This window comes from Centropristis striata, chromosome 11 (genome assembly GCF_030273125.1).
Source record: "Centropristis striata isolate RG_2023a ecotype Rhode Island chromosome 11, C.striata_1.0, whole genome shotgun sequence".
Lineage (NCBI taxonomy): Eukaryota > Metazoa > Chordata > Actinopteri > Perciformes > Serranidae > Centropristis > Centropristis striata.
The window spans coordinates 10,325,269-10,343,468 of record NC_081527.1 but is presented as its reverse complement, the minus strand read 5'-3'; the positions used below and the strand labels follow the sequence as shown (position 1 = coordinate 10,343,468).

Genomic DNA, 18,200 nt, shown 5'->3' with positions numbered 1-18,200 from the left:
AGTGTCTTTATATAAAAGTGTAAATAGTTTATTAAACAAAGTGAAAAGTGCTTTTCAGTTGGTGGAGACTAAATCAGGACTTAAATTTGAGAGAATATTACTTATATTCATCAGGTGAATAGAAAAACGGCTACAAATAAAAGCTAATGTTGGACCATAACTATCTGATGTGTGTTAAAAAAAAGTCGATAACACATTCACCATTATGATGTTGTGCTTACAGTGCCCAAACAATCCAGAGATAATCATTATTAGTCTCTTTTTATTGTTTTTGATTTAGCTTTTGGACTATTTTGTGTTTTTAGCAGTTATTTTGGCCACTCTAGTTATTTCAGCCTGTGTTCCATTAGTATTGTCACGGAATAGAACCTTGATCTTAAAAAATCAGAACACAGAACCTCAGAACTCTCAGAGAGATGATAATTCACTCACACTCACATATTATCAGCAGAGAGACACACAACTTCTTGATACTTCTTCTTGATACAGTGAAATATTTTCTCAAATATTTGTACCGAGCGCTTACAAAGCAACATGGATGAAAAGACTCTTTATTCTCTGGACTCAGAGAATGGTTCAAGTGAGTGTGAAATCCTGTTAAATAACTGTAGACAGAAAGTTCCTGTCTTCTTGAAGAGACGTGAACTTTGTTGATATTGATTTAAGTATGTATATATACCTGGTTTATTCTTACTCGTCTCAACATACAAACAGAAGGGTCTTTAAACGAGTTAAATTGTGACTTCATAGTCACTTTTTTCACTTGTTTTGATAAATCATTTTTGAAAGACTCTACATAGTGACTTTATCAGCTGGACTTTAGTTGCAGTGTGATAATATTATTTTGCAGGTAGGCTGTGTGCTAAATAACAGTTAGTAATCACTTAAAGTATCAGAACTACTCTTCAAAAACACTATTACAAGTCCAGTGTTACAAGATTGGACTCAAGTAAAAGTAATAAAGTATTTATAAGCCAAATGAACTGAACAAATGAAGGTAGTCAGTAGGCTTAATGGCTAAGTATTATTCTAGAGCTGTGAAATAAATTTTGTGGAGTAAAAAGTAAAAATTTACAAAACAATGTTGAACTTACAATACAGAGTTTTGCAGAATCATGCAATATGAACCAGTTATCTGGGTTTATTTCATGTGTAGAGAGCAGTGGCAGCACTACTGAACCCAACTACTGCATGGGCGACTGTAGGGTGACACGTAACAAACGCAAGGCCAGCATAAATTACTCAGAGCCACCCAGAAAAAGGCAGAGGTGTGCCAGTGAACCCGCTGAGGTGCCAGTGGAGGATGTGACAGCTAAAGGGACCAAGAGAAAAGCCAGCACCCAAAGGGGTCCCCCCCCGAAGAGGCGGAGAACTGGAACCTACGACACCAACGCTGGTGAAGTCTCCCCGAGCTCCTGCAGCCCTTCAACCTCCCGGCAGAACAATGAGACGCCATCCTGCTCCGTCAGGACCAGCAGAGGTACACTGACAGTGTGAAAGAGAATGAGAGGAGAGTGTGTGAGCATATACTGTGTGTAGTCGGACTCCTAACACCCAGAACTGAGTCAGCAATTTTGCACTTCTGGGTCCCTCATCTAAATTCAATTTCATTCGATTAGTTTTTGTTTTGTTGCCTGAAATAAGGTCTATGGTTAGAACAAGCTTGAGAGATTTTCTTCTACAACAGAATATAAGCCGATAAGGGAGTCTCTGGTTGGTGACTAACTGAGATACAGAGGTTTGTTGGGGATATAAAAAGGTCATCGTCTACTAGAGGTGTGAATCACCAGAGGCCCCACAATACCATTTTGATGAGATTCAACTTTATTGTGATTGAACAGAGTAACAAGTACTAGGACAATGAAAGGACCACCAACCCGTCCAAACTATGTAAACATACATATTTTATCCAGATTTTAAGCATTTTGGGATATGGTGAGTATCGCGATACAATATATTGCGGTTTAACAGTTTAACTGCATTTTGTGTCCACAAGATTAAATTCAATCAAGAATTGTTTTGTCAAATAAGAGAAAATTCTCAGTCAGTTCATCTCACTTCAGTCTTTTTATTTCTCCACAATGAGAGTCAAACCCACAGACTGACCAACAAAGTATTCAGTCAAACTGAACTGAACTGATATCAAACATGTAACTAACTCAACTTTGAAACATAAAAAAAGCCTAACTTTGCAGCTTTATTACGACAGGATATCCTGACACATGGTGCCTATAGATTCCCTAGATCTTCTAGTTTCATGTGATACCAGTAAATCCAGTATATTCCTGAATATCGATACTTGGCGGCCATGAATCGATATAATATTGCCACGCAAAATATATGATATCCTGACACATGGTGCCTATAGATTCCTTAGATATTCTAGTTTCATCTGATACCAGTATCTCAAGTACATAAAAAAATATGGCTCGTCGGCTAAATATCAATACATGGCGGCAATGAATAATGTTGCCACGCAAAATATTGCGATACTATGCAGGATGAATAGTTCCCCCACCTCTATTGTCTACGTATATGGTGTTGTTGTTGAAGTCATATGACTGTGGTGTAGGTCGTTTGTAGTGTTTATAACACTTGCAATTTACTCTGGCAATCGCATTTATGCTGAAAAAAACTGGGAAACATGGTGATTCTAACTCATGGGTTGGCTTAGAAACATGTGTCAACACTGCAGCACTCTACAGGCGAGCACACAATCCCTGGAAAACTACAACATGTTTTTCACCCTTTTTGTACAGCTAAAACAAACAAGATATAAAGTGTTAATTAGTGAGCTTTAGATGTGCTGGTGCTTCTCCCTGCTATTCGTCTTAAGCGAAGTTAACCTGCTACTGGTGGTATTAGGTCATGTTTTTTAAAAAAAATCTATTTATTGATTTCATTAATACAGGCAAAACAGCAACAACAGATGAAACAAGGGACAATAGGACAAAAAGAAAAATAAGTAAATAAGTATAATAATGAGACAAAATAAAAATGAATAGGATCCCTTCTATACTTTAAATAATTAAATTAAAAAGAGATATTGACTTTGCAATGTTTTTTTTTTAAAGTATATTTCAATTAGTTCTTGATTGAGCTTTAAATATATATAGTCTTATATTTACCGTACAGACATGAGAGCAGTATCTTTGGCTCTAATTTTTTGGCTAAAAAGCAATTAACTGTATTTCCCAAAATATCAAAATATTGCCTCTGTGATTGAAGAAAACTAATACAAAACAAGCAAAAGTTTGTGATTTTTAAGTGAGTTTTGTCAGCTATAATGGGGGAAAAACTAGAAGAAGACTTTACTGAACCACAGGTTAACAATAACTGATTTCAACCATCAAGCTCATCTTTTGTTTAAAAATATTAAAACATGAATCTGTGTTTGTGTTTGAAGAAAAATTTGAGGCCAAGTACCTGCAGCTTCTCAAGCTCGGAAAAGGCGGCCAAGGAACGGTTTATGCTGGAGAAAGAAAAACTGACAACTTACCAGTAAGTAATAAATATATGGTACTCTCACATCACACATGCACACACAGCTGTCTCTCCCTGCACCAACTAAAGTTGTGGTGATTGTGTCCTGTAGGTGGCGATCAAACGCATCCCTAAAGCTGCTGTGAAGACTGGACCAGTGGTGAGTGATTTGATCTGATGTCTCAGCACCAAAATCAATGTTGAACTTTGCTAGAAAAACATCCACAAACACCCACATCTATACTGAAACATTGTGTTGTTTGTAGGTTATAAATGGAAAGACGCACATGGTGCCATTGGAGGGGCTTCTCATGCTGAGAGTGGCAGGTGGAGCGGGGTCACTGGGGAAACATGCTGCCGTGTCATTATTAGACTGGTATGATCTGGGCACAGAGGTCCTGCTTGTCATGGAGAGACCAGTCCCCTGTGAGGACCTGCTGGCCTACCTCGATAAGAATTTGTTCTTGAGGGAAGACCAGGCAAAGGTACTGGAGCTGGCTGGAGCTTGTTTTTGTGTCTATGTGTGCAAGAGGTGACCTTAAAGCTGCACTGAGATCATTTTGAATTTTGTCAGTGTCAGAGGAGAGTTTTAAGACCCGAGTCCGTTTGGTTCGTCCCAATCAAGGTTATTATAGTTAACGAAAACTTAACGAAATAATGAAAACTAGAATTGAAAAAACATTTTCGTTAACTGAAATAAAAATAAAAACGAGAGTTTTTTAAAAAACGATAACTTACTGAAACTGTATTGTGTGGTTACAAAACTAACTAAAACTAACTAAAGTTCATTTTTCGTCTTTGTCAACTTTTTTTTCATATGTAAACCTTTTTGGTTGATATGAAATCCATTTCATCTATCTGGTTTTATGACTTAATATACTTATTGGGGCTGAGATGGATCAGACAAAGGAAATAAAAGCTTTATTGTGACTTTTTTGAATCTGGCACCCAACAAATACCCCATTACGAAAAAACTAAAACTAATAAAAACTAAACTAAAACGAAGCATTTTCCAAAAAAATAAAAACTAATTAAAACTAGCAAACTCACTCTAAAAATTTATTAAAACTAACTGAATTTGACAACAAAAATTCACAATGAAATTTAAACTAAAACTGATGAAAATTCCAAAACTATTATAACCTTGGTCCCAATCAGAGTGAAATTTGCTTCATTTGGTTCGTTTTGTATTTAGTCTGGTTTGCTTTCAAAGTGCAGAAATATAAGCGGACCAAATAACGAAAAAAGATTTGAAGAGGGGCGTGTATGAAGGTGGAGAGCTGGAAATCTACTCACACTATTATTTTTTATTGGTTGAAAAGTTGGCGGTGAAAAATTTAAACAAAGCAACGTGGAACCTAGCGCAAACTGAGTGTGTTTAATTTTACTGGCCTTAATCTGCTCTGGTGTTCCGACCAAACTAATTTGGAGAGAAACGCTCAGAAGGAGCTCCTGTTGAGGCTCGGGGTCGTCAATAATGTGTTGATCCATTATTTACAACGAGCTGCGATCAGACAGCTGTATAATCAGAGAAGGCGAGCCTTGATGCTCCTACAATGATCTGCTTCTACCACAAAGGTACATATTAAGTTATTTTGAGCAATTATGATAATTCTGCAATGACAAATTAGCTTTAGCTCAGTGGTAGCCAGAGTCTCTTTATAATATTATCTGAGTAAATTCCGCGACACAGGTGGCCCACAATCCACTGCGTTTTGGTTCATTTCCTTTTACTGGGTCGGATTCTGATCGGCTTTTGTTCACAGTGGAATAGAACCGCAGTAGGGTCCGTTTGGAAACGGACCGCAACCCTCTCTGCAAGAGGTCTCGGACCGGTTGTTTTGGTGCACACCAGAGTATTGATTTTATTTCTCAACATCCATATTTTGTACGACAAACACCATAACAACAACCTCAACCTTTAAATAAAAGACAATATGTCTTGAATGCTCTGAAGATGATAGTGTAGATGACATTAACTACCCAATGCAGAAATTAATAAGACCCGAAATTCGCTAGTTGTTGACACTAGCTCCAATCTAGCGGATCATTCGCACCAGACTACATGTGTGTATTTGTTATGTGGAAAAGTTGAATGCAGATTTTTCTGTATTTGCACAGTGTACTCATTAGAAATGGCGTCAATGCAGTGCATACCAAACTTAGCCTATTTGGTTACCACTTAATAGTAATCCACCTTTATAAAGGGTTCCTTAAATGAAAAATGTACGTCGGCCCTGAGAGCTCAACACGCAGCAAATAGAGAAAAAATTAGCAAATTAAGAAACATCTTTATGTGTAGCATTTAGAAAAAAATAACCAACTTTACAACCCACTACACCATTAACGCCAGGTTAGAAAAAGCACTGCAAGAAGCTCATACACAATGGAAAGTGTTTCCAGAGGACACTAATCGATGATGCACACAGCCGTGACGTGCAAAATAATGATAATGGGTTTTTTCCCCCACATCGTGCAGCCCTAAACCAAACTCAATCACTAACGTTTTTGTGTGAAAGCTGCAAAACTGTCCCATAATGGTTTAAGTGTCTCCTTACACTTCCTTCTCCGCTCTGCTCCAACTCATCTGTTTCTCTTTATCTCATGAAGAAGAACATCATGAAGCAGCTGGTGGAAGCAGCAATTAAGATGCACTCTTGTGGAGTCTTCCATCGGGACATTAAAGCAGAAAATGTCCTCGTTGATTTTAGCTCGGATGTCCCTCGTGTGAGAATCGTAGACTTTGGAAGTGCCTGCTTGGTGACGGAGATACCACACAAGTCCTTCTGTGGTACGCTGCTGGCCTCTGCTCTTCATCCATCAGTTGATCTCTGGACTGATCAGTCAATCTTACTCATGATATGTTTCTCTCTGTGTATTGTAGGAACCACTGCCTACATCCCTCCAGAGTTTTTCCGGCTTAGCACATACGAGGCGGGCCCCAGCACAGTCTGGCAGCTGGGCGCTCTGCTCTATGAACTGGTGGACAGCCATTTCACCACAAGAAAATTCCTTCGCAAGAAAATTACCATAAACACTATGCTGTCCAAAGGTAAGAAGCCTCAATACCGTCCTGAGTTGTGGTACTTATAGTGTGAAAAGTTATTTCCTTCCTTCCATTTTCCAAAGAACTGCAGCTTAAACTCTGCTTTCTTCTCAGACTGCCAGGACTTGTTGAAGGTGTGTTTGGCTGTGAACCCTCAGGAGCGCGGCACTCTGGAGCAGATTCTGCTGCACCCCTGGTTCTCCTAATCCTGCACAACCGACCACCCATTGGGCTGAGCCAACTGACTCCAAAGAACTCCATCCTTTGGTCTTATAGTCTACACCGCGTTCCAAATTATTACGCAAATTGTATTTAAGTGTCATAAAGATTACATGTTTTGTTTTTCAATTAAACTCATGGATGGTATTGTGTCTCAGGGCTCTTTGGATCACTGAAATCAATCTCAGACACCTGTGATAATTAGTTTGCCAGGTAAGCCCAATTAAGGGAAAACTACTTAAGAAGGGTGTTCCACATTATTAAGCAGATGACCATTTCCAAGCAATATGGGAAAGAAAAAGGATCTCTCTGCTGCCGAAAACTCGAAATAGTTCAATGCCTTGGACAACGTATGGAAACCTTAGATATTTCACGAAAACTTAATCGTGATCATCCTACTGTTAAGAGATTTGTGGCTGATTCAGAGCACACATTGGTTCGTGCAGATAAATGCACAATGAGGAAGGTTTCTGCCAGACAAAAACATCGGATTAAGAGAACAGCTGCTAAAATGCCATTACAAAGTAATGTTTGTTATTCTATCAGTTATTCTGTCAGTTATTCTATTCAGCCACCCCTAACCAATGCTCACAAGCAGAAACGGCTGCAATGGGCCCAGAAATACATGAAAATGAAATGTCAAACAGTCTTGTTCACTGATGAGTGCCGTGCAACCCTGATGGTCCAGATGGATGGAGTGGTGGATGGTTGGTGGACGGCCACCATATCCCAACAAGGCTGCGACGTCAGCAAGGAGGTGGCGAGGCATGTTTTGGCCCGAATCATGGGGAGAGAGCTGGTCGGTCCCTTTAGGGTCCCTGAAGGTGTGAAAATGACCTCTGAAAAGTATTTGGAGTTTCTAACTGACCACTTTCTCCCATGGTACAAAAAGAAGAACCGTGCTTTCAGTAACAAAATCATCTTCATGCATGACAATGCACCATCTCATGCTGCAAGGAATACCTCTGCATCATTGGCTGCTATGGGCATAAAAGGAGAGAAACTCATGGTGTGGCCCCCATCCTTCCCTGACCTCAACCCTATTGAGAACCTTTGGAGCATCCTCAAGCAAAAGATCTATGAGGGTGGGAGGCAGTTCACATCCAAACAGCAGCTCTGGGAGGCTATTCTGACATCCTGCAAAGAAATTCAAGCAGAAACTCTCCAAACACTCACAAGGTCAATGGATGCAAGAATTGTGAAGCTGCTATCAAATAAGGGGTCCTATGTTAAAATGTAACTTGACCTGTTAAGGTGATTTTGATTGAAATAGCTTTTGATTTCAGTAAATATGACCTCTGAATGCTGGAAAATCCAAAAATGAGCATTTTCAGTTCTTAAAAACCTATAAAATGTTATAAAACTCTGTCGTGCGTAATAATGTGGAACAGTGCATTTTAAGTTTTTTATTTTTGAAAAAATACTGTTATCATTGGGAGGTTTGTCCAATCACATTAGAATTAATTAAACTAACGGTTGATGACTTAAATTATGCTGACTGTCATTTGCATCGACTATTTAGGAAAATCGGAGAAAAAACTCAGTTGCATAATAATTTGGAACACAGTGTAGACGGAATTGTCCAAAAAGTGAAAGTGAGGAGCATTTATGGGTACAAGTCGGGAACCAACCTACTTTACATATTTCATATCATATTCATATTGACCTTCTAATTTGCATATCAAAATGGCCGCCAAATTGCCCATCTTGCTCAGTCGTTGGACCATTTTCCCCTAGTTTTTTTGTAAGTAGGCAATCAAGATGAGGAATTTAAGTATTATGTATATATATATGCAAAATACCAACTTTTAAGATGAAATTAAGCATTATTTGTGTCATTTTTTAAGGCTGACATAAATATTCAATCAATATCACTTTTAAATGTTCCCAGTGTATATATGATATGTGAGGTATTCCATAATATTCCCTTGAACAGTTCTACAGATCACATCTTGCTTGAGGACCACAACTCCACATTTAAACAAGGACATTGGTCATCACCCTGACATGCACACATTGCAGTGCATAACAGCCCCGATTTTCGGCATTTGCACTGGCGTGTTGTGCATTGTTTTTTACAGGCACACAGGATCATTTCCAGGCAACTTTCAGGTATTGGATTCTGTGACATAAGAATGGGCTGTAGTCCTGAATCGCCATGTTTCCATCCCATTTCCAAGGGTGAAGGAAGCTCAGGTTTGGCATAGTGAGCATTTCTCCAAACCATTGCCTGGTAGTGTACTCTCAATGTGTGCATGTCAGGGTGATGACCAATGTCCTGTCAGATGTGATCTGTGGAACTGTTCAAGGGAATATTATGGAATATTGAATACATCACATGTCATAAATACACTGGGAACATTTAAAAGTGATATTGATTGAATATTTATGTCAGCCTTAAAAAATGACCTTCACCTTAAAAGTTGGTATTTTGCATGTCATTTTGATTTCCTACTTACAAAAAAAATAGGGGAAAATGGTCCAATGACTGTGTAAGATGGGCAATTTGGCGGCCATTTTGATATGTAAATTAGAAGGTCAAAAACTCAAAATTTCGCTTTGGAACCATTTTTTTTTTACTCCCGACTACTTCCTGACTCACTTCTTACAGAAGGCCTTTTTTTTCTGAAATCCGTCTAGACTATTAGTTAGTGCTTGGAATATGTAAATAAATAAAACCTTTCTTCACTTCAGAACCTCATCTTGAAACCTGATGATTTAGTAAATGGTTGACCAACCATCTGAAGGTTCAGACAAAAGGTATTATGCTGAAGTGAACCATCCATCCATCCATTTTCCTCCGCTTATCCAGGGCCGGGTCGCGGGGGTAGCACTGGACAAAAATTGTGACTGTCTGCAAAGTTTTAATTCCAATCAAATATTTATATTCATATGTTCAATATCAAGCTGAAGTAGCTTGTTACGTTAGTTTAGCACAAAGACCCGTACAGAGAACCAGTGAGCCTGGCTGTGTCAATTTAACTATTGAACTAATGAACGCAACACTATTCAATAAATGAAGCCACAGGTTGTTGTTGGTTTTATGGATATTTAGCTGTGCCAAGGTGCTTTCATCTACTGACACACTGTCACACTGAACTCCAATTAAAACTGTCTGTTTAATGTAGTTAATATGTTATGATCTCTGAAACTGTTTCATACAGAAATTATGATAGTTAGTGCTATTTCTATCATCAGTGATGATGATTCTGGACCTGTTGGGAAGCTAAAACTGACTCCTTTATTCTTTTTATTCCTCACACACATCTAGTTCTTTTAATTAAAAAAGAAATCTACTGCACACCAGGCCTGCTGTGGTACACCGCTTGAAAATCAGTGGCCTAGAACTATTATGTCCCATTACTAATAAATAAGACTGGGGACCATGTTGCTGGAGAATCACACAAGCCGCAATGCCGAATTGGACCAAGGGCATAAAGGGGCTTCATGTCATCCTCATTACACAAGAAGATATCGCTCATGTTATGAATAATGAGATGTCCCTTGCCCAAACCCTATTTTTGAACCTCACCTTAACCTTTATCATTCATTGTTCGGTAGCTACTAAGTGAAGTCTTGATGCTTCTTCAGTATGCCAGTGATGCTCTTATCTACGTTTGGAGGCTACGTTCCAAGCAGCCTGGAAAGTGAAGCCAATGCAGAATTGCAAAAAAAAAAAAAATACAGTTGAAGGACTGGCTAGGGCTGGGCATTATGACAAAAAAAATTATCACAATATATATTTTTTCATGTCCTCCAAACTTGATTATTATCAAAAAAATTAACATTGTTTTTAAATTGCTAGTTTTAAAGCATCTGTACTGGAAACTAAGGAAACTAGAGATTAGTTCAATAGTATATTAACATATGAATTAAATAAAAAAAAGTAAATTAAAAATTAAAAGTAATTTTAAAGTAATTAAATAAGATGAACAAAGACAAATATAAAGTCGACTCTAATTGGCTGTTGTCACACACACATTCCCGACATATTTGATAGAGTAAATATGCTCACAGCTGATCACTGCAATCCACCTGAAATTTATCGCGATCATATAATCACCCAGGCGAACGACTGGCCACTTGAGGCTAGCTCCACAGACCCCCAATGGTCAAATACCCAACAGAAAAGGACATTTTTACAGGCTGGTACAAACAGTTTTGGTCCTTATTTGCCCTTTCATGACAACAGGGGTTAGTTTTTATATAACTCTCCAGAGACCTATGGGTGTCATCACAGAAACTACATCCATAGTTTATAAAGGCAAGTCTATGATACATTTTAGCCTGCAGCCAATGGCCCCTTCTCTACTTCTCTACTTTTAGCGTCCCCGCTTGTATCAAGCCCATCTTTAACCTCGGCCTTTATTTTGATCTCAACTACACACCTGAACACACAAGTTTCATGACTGCATCGTGCACAGTTGTGACGGTATGGCAGAAGACAAAATCTGTCCACAGAAAGACATACGACAACTTAGTGAAGTCCTCAAAACTGTTTCTGTGGTAGTCCTGCTGCAGTAGGTAACCACACACACACACACACACACACACAATGTGAAAACACAACCAACCACATGCTGTGGCGGCTGGTAAATATAAACCACTAATAAACAAACAGATTATTGAAAAGTTTTATACTTTTTATCGATTTGTTTATGTGACCACTGATCTCATTATTAAGTCGGTCACATTAGCATGCTAAGATATGCTATTTAGTATTAAGCATAAAGTAGAGGTGTGAGCCTGATGATGGGACTGTTATTAGTTTTGTAGATACTCAAAAGTCATAAATCCATCAAATAGTTTCTGTTCTATGTTCAATTACTTCTCAAGTCGATTTTTAACACTGTCATTCATACAGTCATGCTGTTAACATGATGAAAAGGTCCTTTCACTCTGCTAAACAAACTTTCTCAATACTAACAAATCATCGCAACATCATTAATATCAAACCAAAAGAGTTGTTACAAAACCATGTTGAAGAAAAAATATTTATCCGTCTCTTCAGACCAGAGGACACACGATAAGTCTGACCTTGCTGTTAGAATACATCATTATATATTCTTTTGGTGTAATGAGCCAGTGGGTGTCTCCTGCAGAAAAGCTTTTGGCAACTGAATTTCCCATCTCGAGCGAATGACTAACACAGCCTAATATAATGAGAGCTGAAGGTCACACTTTGTTCCAGAAAACTGCCACCTGTACAGTTTGAAAAAGTTTGGAGGTGCTCAGGAGAGCCGGCGGACTCGTCTATTTGGAGACGGTGTGACAGGTTTCAGAATGTGTACACAGCTTTGCCCACAGTGAGGACGGACATATTAGCAATTGTTTGGATTAGACGTGATGTGATGTATTCAAATGGCAGCGCCCCGGCAACATGCTCATGATGTTTTCTTTCCACGTGTTAATGCGCCACAGACAGAGGGATCATTACATATTCAGCAAAGCTCTGCAAAGCTTTCCTCACGAAAATACATTATGAGCAATTATGATGCATGAGGAGCATTGGGCGGCTGTCAGATAGAGCGCTCGTAACATTCATCTCATATAATAATCAAATGATGTCTTTGTTCTTCCATATAGTTTGGAATAGTCCATCATATAATCCTCAGTGGCTCTCTTTGTGTCTCTGAGCGACCGCCTGTCTGACTGAAACACCCGGCGGGCATGACACCGATTCTGAGGTCAACCGTGCAATCAATGCAGCCTGAGAAGTGCAAGTTCATTAGCGTTTCACAGTTGCAGCTGAGAAAAGTAAGGATTTTAAATGATTCAGAGAGAGAGAGAGAAAAACGAATTAGCACAACTGTATCGACTGTATTGACAAGGAGTGAGCAAAACTGTCACAAGACTACACTGTAAAAAAGAAAAAAAAGATAAACAATAGCTACTCAATAAAATTGAGGCAACAGATTGCACGCAATATTATTAATTAAATCTAACTACGTTACAAGTTGAGTTAATAACAACTTAACAGGAAGTGCCTGTCAATTAAAAACGGACTAATTCTATTGTGTTGGATTCATTCAAAATTCTCTTGATTTAGAATCACATACACATAAAGATTATATTTAATGTGATCAAAATAAGTAGATTCTATCTCAAACATTTTTATATTAAAGTTACTTAAACAACTGCCTCAACATCAAGGACGCATTTATATTTAATACATTTTATCAAATATATTAAGTAAAATGAAATGACTACAGAATAATTTATTACAGTGTATGCTAAAGTTACAATTTTTAAGAGTCGTTTTACTTTTTCCCTCCTCCAGACAGCCACCTTATACCACAAAAACTGAGAGATGTGTTTATTGCTTGAGATCAATAATCCATCACAGTGAACATCCTGCTGTTTTGTTTTTTGTCAAGGCTTTTAAATCAAGCTACAATAACAACAACATTATCTCATGATGATAATGCAGCAGAGGCAAAAAAGCATACATGATGTTCACTGTCATGGCTTATTGAACTCAAGCGAGCTCAAACATAGGAAGAAAACAAGTGCAGCTCGAGAAGTATGCAGGAAGCACTGATTGCATTCCGTTACATGACATGTCTGCAGCAGAGAGGCTTTCTCACAGCTCAAAGTGGAAGTCATGACAACATCGTATTTATAGCTTGAGGGGCAGACGGATGAACTGGAAGAAGTCATCTGGATTTAATTAGATTTTTAAAAAAACATACAAAATGTTTGTTAGCCGTTTTCTTCAGGGTTTCCACTATATTAATTGAGTAGAGGCGGCCCGAAGCTAGCGTAACTGTATCCCATATCAGACACTGTTCGGCTGAGATTCTATGAAAAGTTCACATTAACTACTAATATAAATGATCATGTTATGCTTCCGATTAGTTAAATGGTGTAAAAACTTAAGTCTAACTTCTTATCTTTCAAACCGTATATTGTTTTTACCGTGTACTTTAGCCTCAGGTTTACCAGAGTCGGCTCAAGGACGCTAACGCTGGTGAATTAGCCGTGTGCTAACTGTATCCCACATCGGACACTTGGACCTCCTCGCTGTTAAACAATAAAATAATGGGGGGGGCTGAGTTTTTCCGGGGAAATTGGATGTTTCTGGGTAAGCCAAATGAATAAAACTGTGATCAATACACCTGGACCGTACTTCTATCCTTCACAATAAAATACAGTACAGAAAAAATAGAGATGTACTTTAAGAGCGTCGCCCGAATATTCTAACTGCTTTCTGTCATCAGAGTTACTTTCATATTGTAATTAGACATGTAAATCTCCATCTACATAAATAAAATTACACATGTAGATTTAAATATGTACAAATCAATTATAACTACACTGGTGGTGGCGATCTTATTCAAAATGACCATGAAAACACAGGAAAGTGCGGGATTGCATGTGTCCGATTTGGGATACAGTCTCTATACTTCAGAATAGAGGATTGTTTTATTTTTTTAAATTCTGTAGCCGTGACCACAGCGGTAGGCTGTGAGCACTCTGTTAGTAATACTCCTGTTTCTGAGTGAGGTTAGACTGCCTGTTAGAGCGGATGGCTAGCTAATGTTACTGGAAGAGAACAAAGCACACTGCGGTCAGTCAGCCTCCGCTTGTTTTCACGGTGCATGTATTTACTAAGCGTTACGGTAAGAACGTGTTAGATCCGCATCTAAAATAAAAGCAGCTGTGGCTCAGTCGGTAGAGTCGGTTGGCCCCCAACCGTCGCAGCCTACATGCCGAAGTATCCTTGAGCAAGATACTGAACCCCAAATTGCTCCCGATGCTGTGTTCATTGGTGTGTGAATGAATTCCCAATGGTGGCAGGTGGCACCGTTTAGGGTAGCCTCTGCCACCAGTATGAATGAGTGTGTGAAAGGGTGAATGAGTGCAGTCTGTAGTGTAAATCGCTTTGAGTGGTCGCAAAGCGACTAGAAAAGCGCTATATAAATGCAGGTCCATTTACCATTTACCATTTACCAAACACATGTAGCTTTCAAAATAAGAGCACATGGATGTGTTAAAAGAATCCACCACAGAGTCTGTGAGTGAGAAAAGTGGATTAAAGACCAAGTCGAAGTTCCTTTAAGTTTCTTTAATATCAAACATCAGAATACACTGCCTAGGTACAGCGGAGGAGAACTTTGTCAATTTCAAGGCTGCTGAAAGAAGGTGGTCCCAAGTCCAATGATGCCCTCAGTTCTCTCTGGCTTTTGTCTGGCTGTCTGTGTGTAAGATAATTTAATTCGAATGTTCCAGCCCATACACAACGCAGCGGGAACGAGCACGCTGCTAAGTCTACTTTTTAACCTTAAAAGGATACAACCTACTTGTTTATATTCAAAAATTCCAACGCCTCTACTGTCTGACGACTCCCAGATATTAAAGTTAATTATTCTGGTTTGAACCAGCTGTTACAGTTCTGTTCTGAACAAAAGGTCAGACAAGGGCTTCTTTAGTAAAGCAGAACACTTATATTACAAGTAAAATAAAATATATATGATTTGTAGCATAAAATATACTACAAGGGCAAAAATTTCTCCGGGGGAGCATGCAAACGGACCCCCCTACTTTGTTTGGGTCCCCCCAATCATTGTCTCAGAAAATCCTGTGGAGAACACTGGTTCTAAAGCTTGTTTTGCAGTCGAGTGTCATTTTTTATACTCTCTAAATTGCAGATTGATATTTACACGTGCACACCATCCAGGGGACAGATAACCCTTTACCCCTGCTGCTGTAAAAAATCCTAGAGAAAACACTGCTCTTAAATAATTTAACTATCTGCAAAATGCTTTATGGTAAACTGTACTAAAAGTACATATGCAGAAAAGATTAAGGGATAACAGGGAAAACACAGCATACTGTGGGACAAGCTTTAACGTCAATATGAAGAGTTTAATATTTACTGGGTTCCACAGATACTGATCTGTATAAACAAGCGCAATGTTTTTTTAAAGCAGCTATTTTTGGTAATAATTTCTATGATGCCCATGTAAATGACAAACCAGCTAATGACTCTGCATTAGTCCACATTATTACCTTTCAACATGAATCCAACTTTTAATTTAGGTGATCCGGGAAATCTGCTGCTACCGTCACTTAGAACAACACTTACCAACACTCAGATCCAGCAAATAGTGGCCGTTATCCAAAATCTGATGTGCACTCATACTGAAAGGAGGTGGAAATATCGAAACAACAGGTGGCAAGCTTTTATTCACACCTGAACAAGTGCACATAATAACCATGCTTTGCTATGACCTGCACAAGATTGCAGTGCACCATGGTGTGCAGCCAGTGACTCATTTCACTTTTTAACATGACAGCAGATCACTTTTCTTATCCTGTGAAAAGACAAAAAATTGAAAAGGCATTCTTTTGATTAAGAGCTTAAGAACTTTCATCTTGTCTTTTGAAAGTAAATGTATTTCTTTGAGAGTGTTGATTCATTTGTAAATGTGGATAAAATATTCTGAATTCTTTAATATCTCCTTTCCTCTTTTTGCTGCCTTTGTGTGTCATTTCCTTTCCGTTTCCTTCTTATCATTAGTCTAAGTTTACTGACTAATGTTGGTTTGTGGTTTGCACATGGCACAAAGGTCGGCCGCCCTTATATGAGTTTATTTTCAAACTGCCTGGCACGCACATACAATTTAAGATCAAATATGATTCTCTTGTGGGTAAGAATAAACTTTGGTAACTTTGGGTAAAACGCCACATAGGTTTTTCTGATTTTATTCGTACTGCAAAAATAAGGCAAAAAAACATGAACCAGTTTGTTTTCAAGGTCCTTTTTTTTTTTAGAATTGGTGGTTGTGGGCAGTGGATGTTTAGGGGGAGATAGCAGGTCATCAATAAATGCCACATAGAAGTGGTTAACATCATCTGAAAGCTGTGAACCTGAAGATTAGGCAAGAGTAGGCAATGTGTGTAAAGAGGAGACTTGTGGGAACCCAGAGAGCTTATTTTCATTGAGATAGCATGACATCAGAGGTCACATGACCACTTTGAAAGTCGCCAAAATAGCCTTACTTTGCAGCGTTATTTCGACAACTTCCCGACATGATATGACATGCTTGGGGTCTATAGATTCCTTAGTTTTTCTAGTTACATATAAAATCAGTATCTTTTGAACCCGCTACGCCCTCCAGAAGACAAAAAATGTCGGAAACTGAACACTAAGTAGTTTTAATGCATAAGGCCTATTTTTCCTAAATGACACAAGGTTCCCAAATGAAGCAGTTTTTGATAACGTGTGACCCTGTACCAATTAGTTAAGTGAGGAGTCAGCAGACAATGATGTTATAAAATGTGCAGTCAATTATTTTTTTATTTTTTTTATTGTGAATCACTACAAAGATGGAGTTCCCTCAGTATGCATTCATAAATGTTTTTCTTTCAGAAGAGACTAAAGACCCAGCTCTTTACTAAACATCTTCACTCATATGTAAATTGAGCAAAAAAAAGCACTATTTGCACTGTCCTGCTCCCTAATCGCACTTACATCCTAATGGACTCAAACTCAATAGCATAGCACTTACTGTACATGTACATACAGCACTCATGTGTTGTCGCTTTGGATAAAAGCGTGTGTTAAAAGATTCAATGATGTTGAATCATAGAATTGTACAAATGTGCACAAAATTACGCTGATATAGATATATACAACCCATGATTAGGTAATAAAACAAAAAAATGCAATTATATTATTAGAGAATCCCAAAATATTAAAAAGCTGAAGACATATCGAATATAATAAAATTAACCATCCCTGACCCTAATTGTATCTGGGCTGGAAAACTAATAAAGAGATGTACAATTTGATTTTCATGCTGTATGAAAATGAATGAAACAAGTGGATAACTAGAATGCATTGGAAAAAAAATGTATGTGTCATCTTAAACATGATAAAACAGTATGATATTGTTAATGTTTTTAACCATTGTATCTGTTCATATGAATGATAGCAGACATGTTATGAACACATTATGGTTATTATCCACTATGTCTCTACTCTTTTGTGTTGATTAATTAACATAATCAATTGCTGATTCCCTTCAGTTCCTCATCAGTGTCAAAAAGAAATGTTCTCAGCCTGAAAAGAAATAGATGAATATTCAATTTTGCTTTGTGTTTCAAGGCTGAGATTCAAAAGTGCTAAATTTCTTTTATAAAGGAAACAATAAAACAATCAACCTCAACACGAGGCTAAGGTCATAGTGAGTGCTCGACTTCTAATGAGAAAAGAGCTTTAATTTATTCTTTCAAACTGATGCCATTTCGAAGGATTACAGGAACATAATAAAAAAAAAAGTCAAAAGGTGGCTCATAAGGATCAGACTGTTTTGTGTGTACCTTCAACAGAATGTGCCATCTCCAAACTTTAACAATTAAAGAGACTCTTATTAACTGGTGCAGGGCAACTTGCTGGGATTTTTTAAACTTGCAAAATACAATCATTATGTCCAAAGTAAGTTTC

The 18,200-nt window shown here is 38.1% G+C and overlaps 1 protein-coding gene across 1 annotated transcript; it reads left to right on the top strand.

Annotated features, from left to right (window-relative positions):
- The first annotated feature begins 380 nt into the window (after positions 1 to 380).
- Positions 381 to 6,955, top strand: LOC131980192 (serine/threonine-protein kinase pim-2-like). Its single transcript, XM_059344401.1, has 8 exons — positions 381 to 580; positions 1,157 to 1,480; positions 3,407 to 3,501; positions 3,596 to 3,643; positions 3,750 to 3,968; positions 6,094 to 6,274; positions 6,368 to 6,535; positions 6,644 to 6,955. The coding sequence occupies exons 1-8, from the start codon at positions 535 to 537 to the stop codon at positions 6,733 to 6,735; spliced, it is 1,173 nt and encodes a 390-aa protein (XP_059200384.1). The 5' UTR covers positions 381 to 534; the 3' UTR covers positions 6,736 to 6,955.
- The last annotated feature ends 11,245 nt before the right edge of the window (positions 6,956 to 18,200 follow it).

What these genes read in the sequence shown, in the direction of transcription:
- LOC131980192 (XM_059344401.1), top strand. Translation starts at nt 535, where the DNA reads ATGGATGAAAAGACTCTTTATTCTCTGGACTCAGAGAATGGTTCAA. An exon ending in GGACTCAGAGAATGGTTCAA is followed by an intron (nt 581 to 1,156) that starts GTGAGTGTGAAA and finishes TTTCATGTGTAG; the next exon opens with AGAGCAGTGGCAGCACTACT. An exon ending in TGAGGGAAGACCAGGCAAAG is followed by an intron (nt 3,969 to 6,093) that starts GTACTGGAGCTG and finishes TATCTCATGAAG; the next exon opens with AAGAACATCATGAAGCAGCT.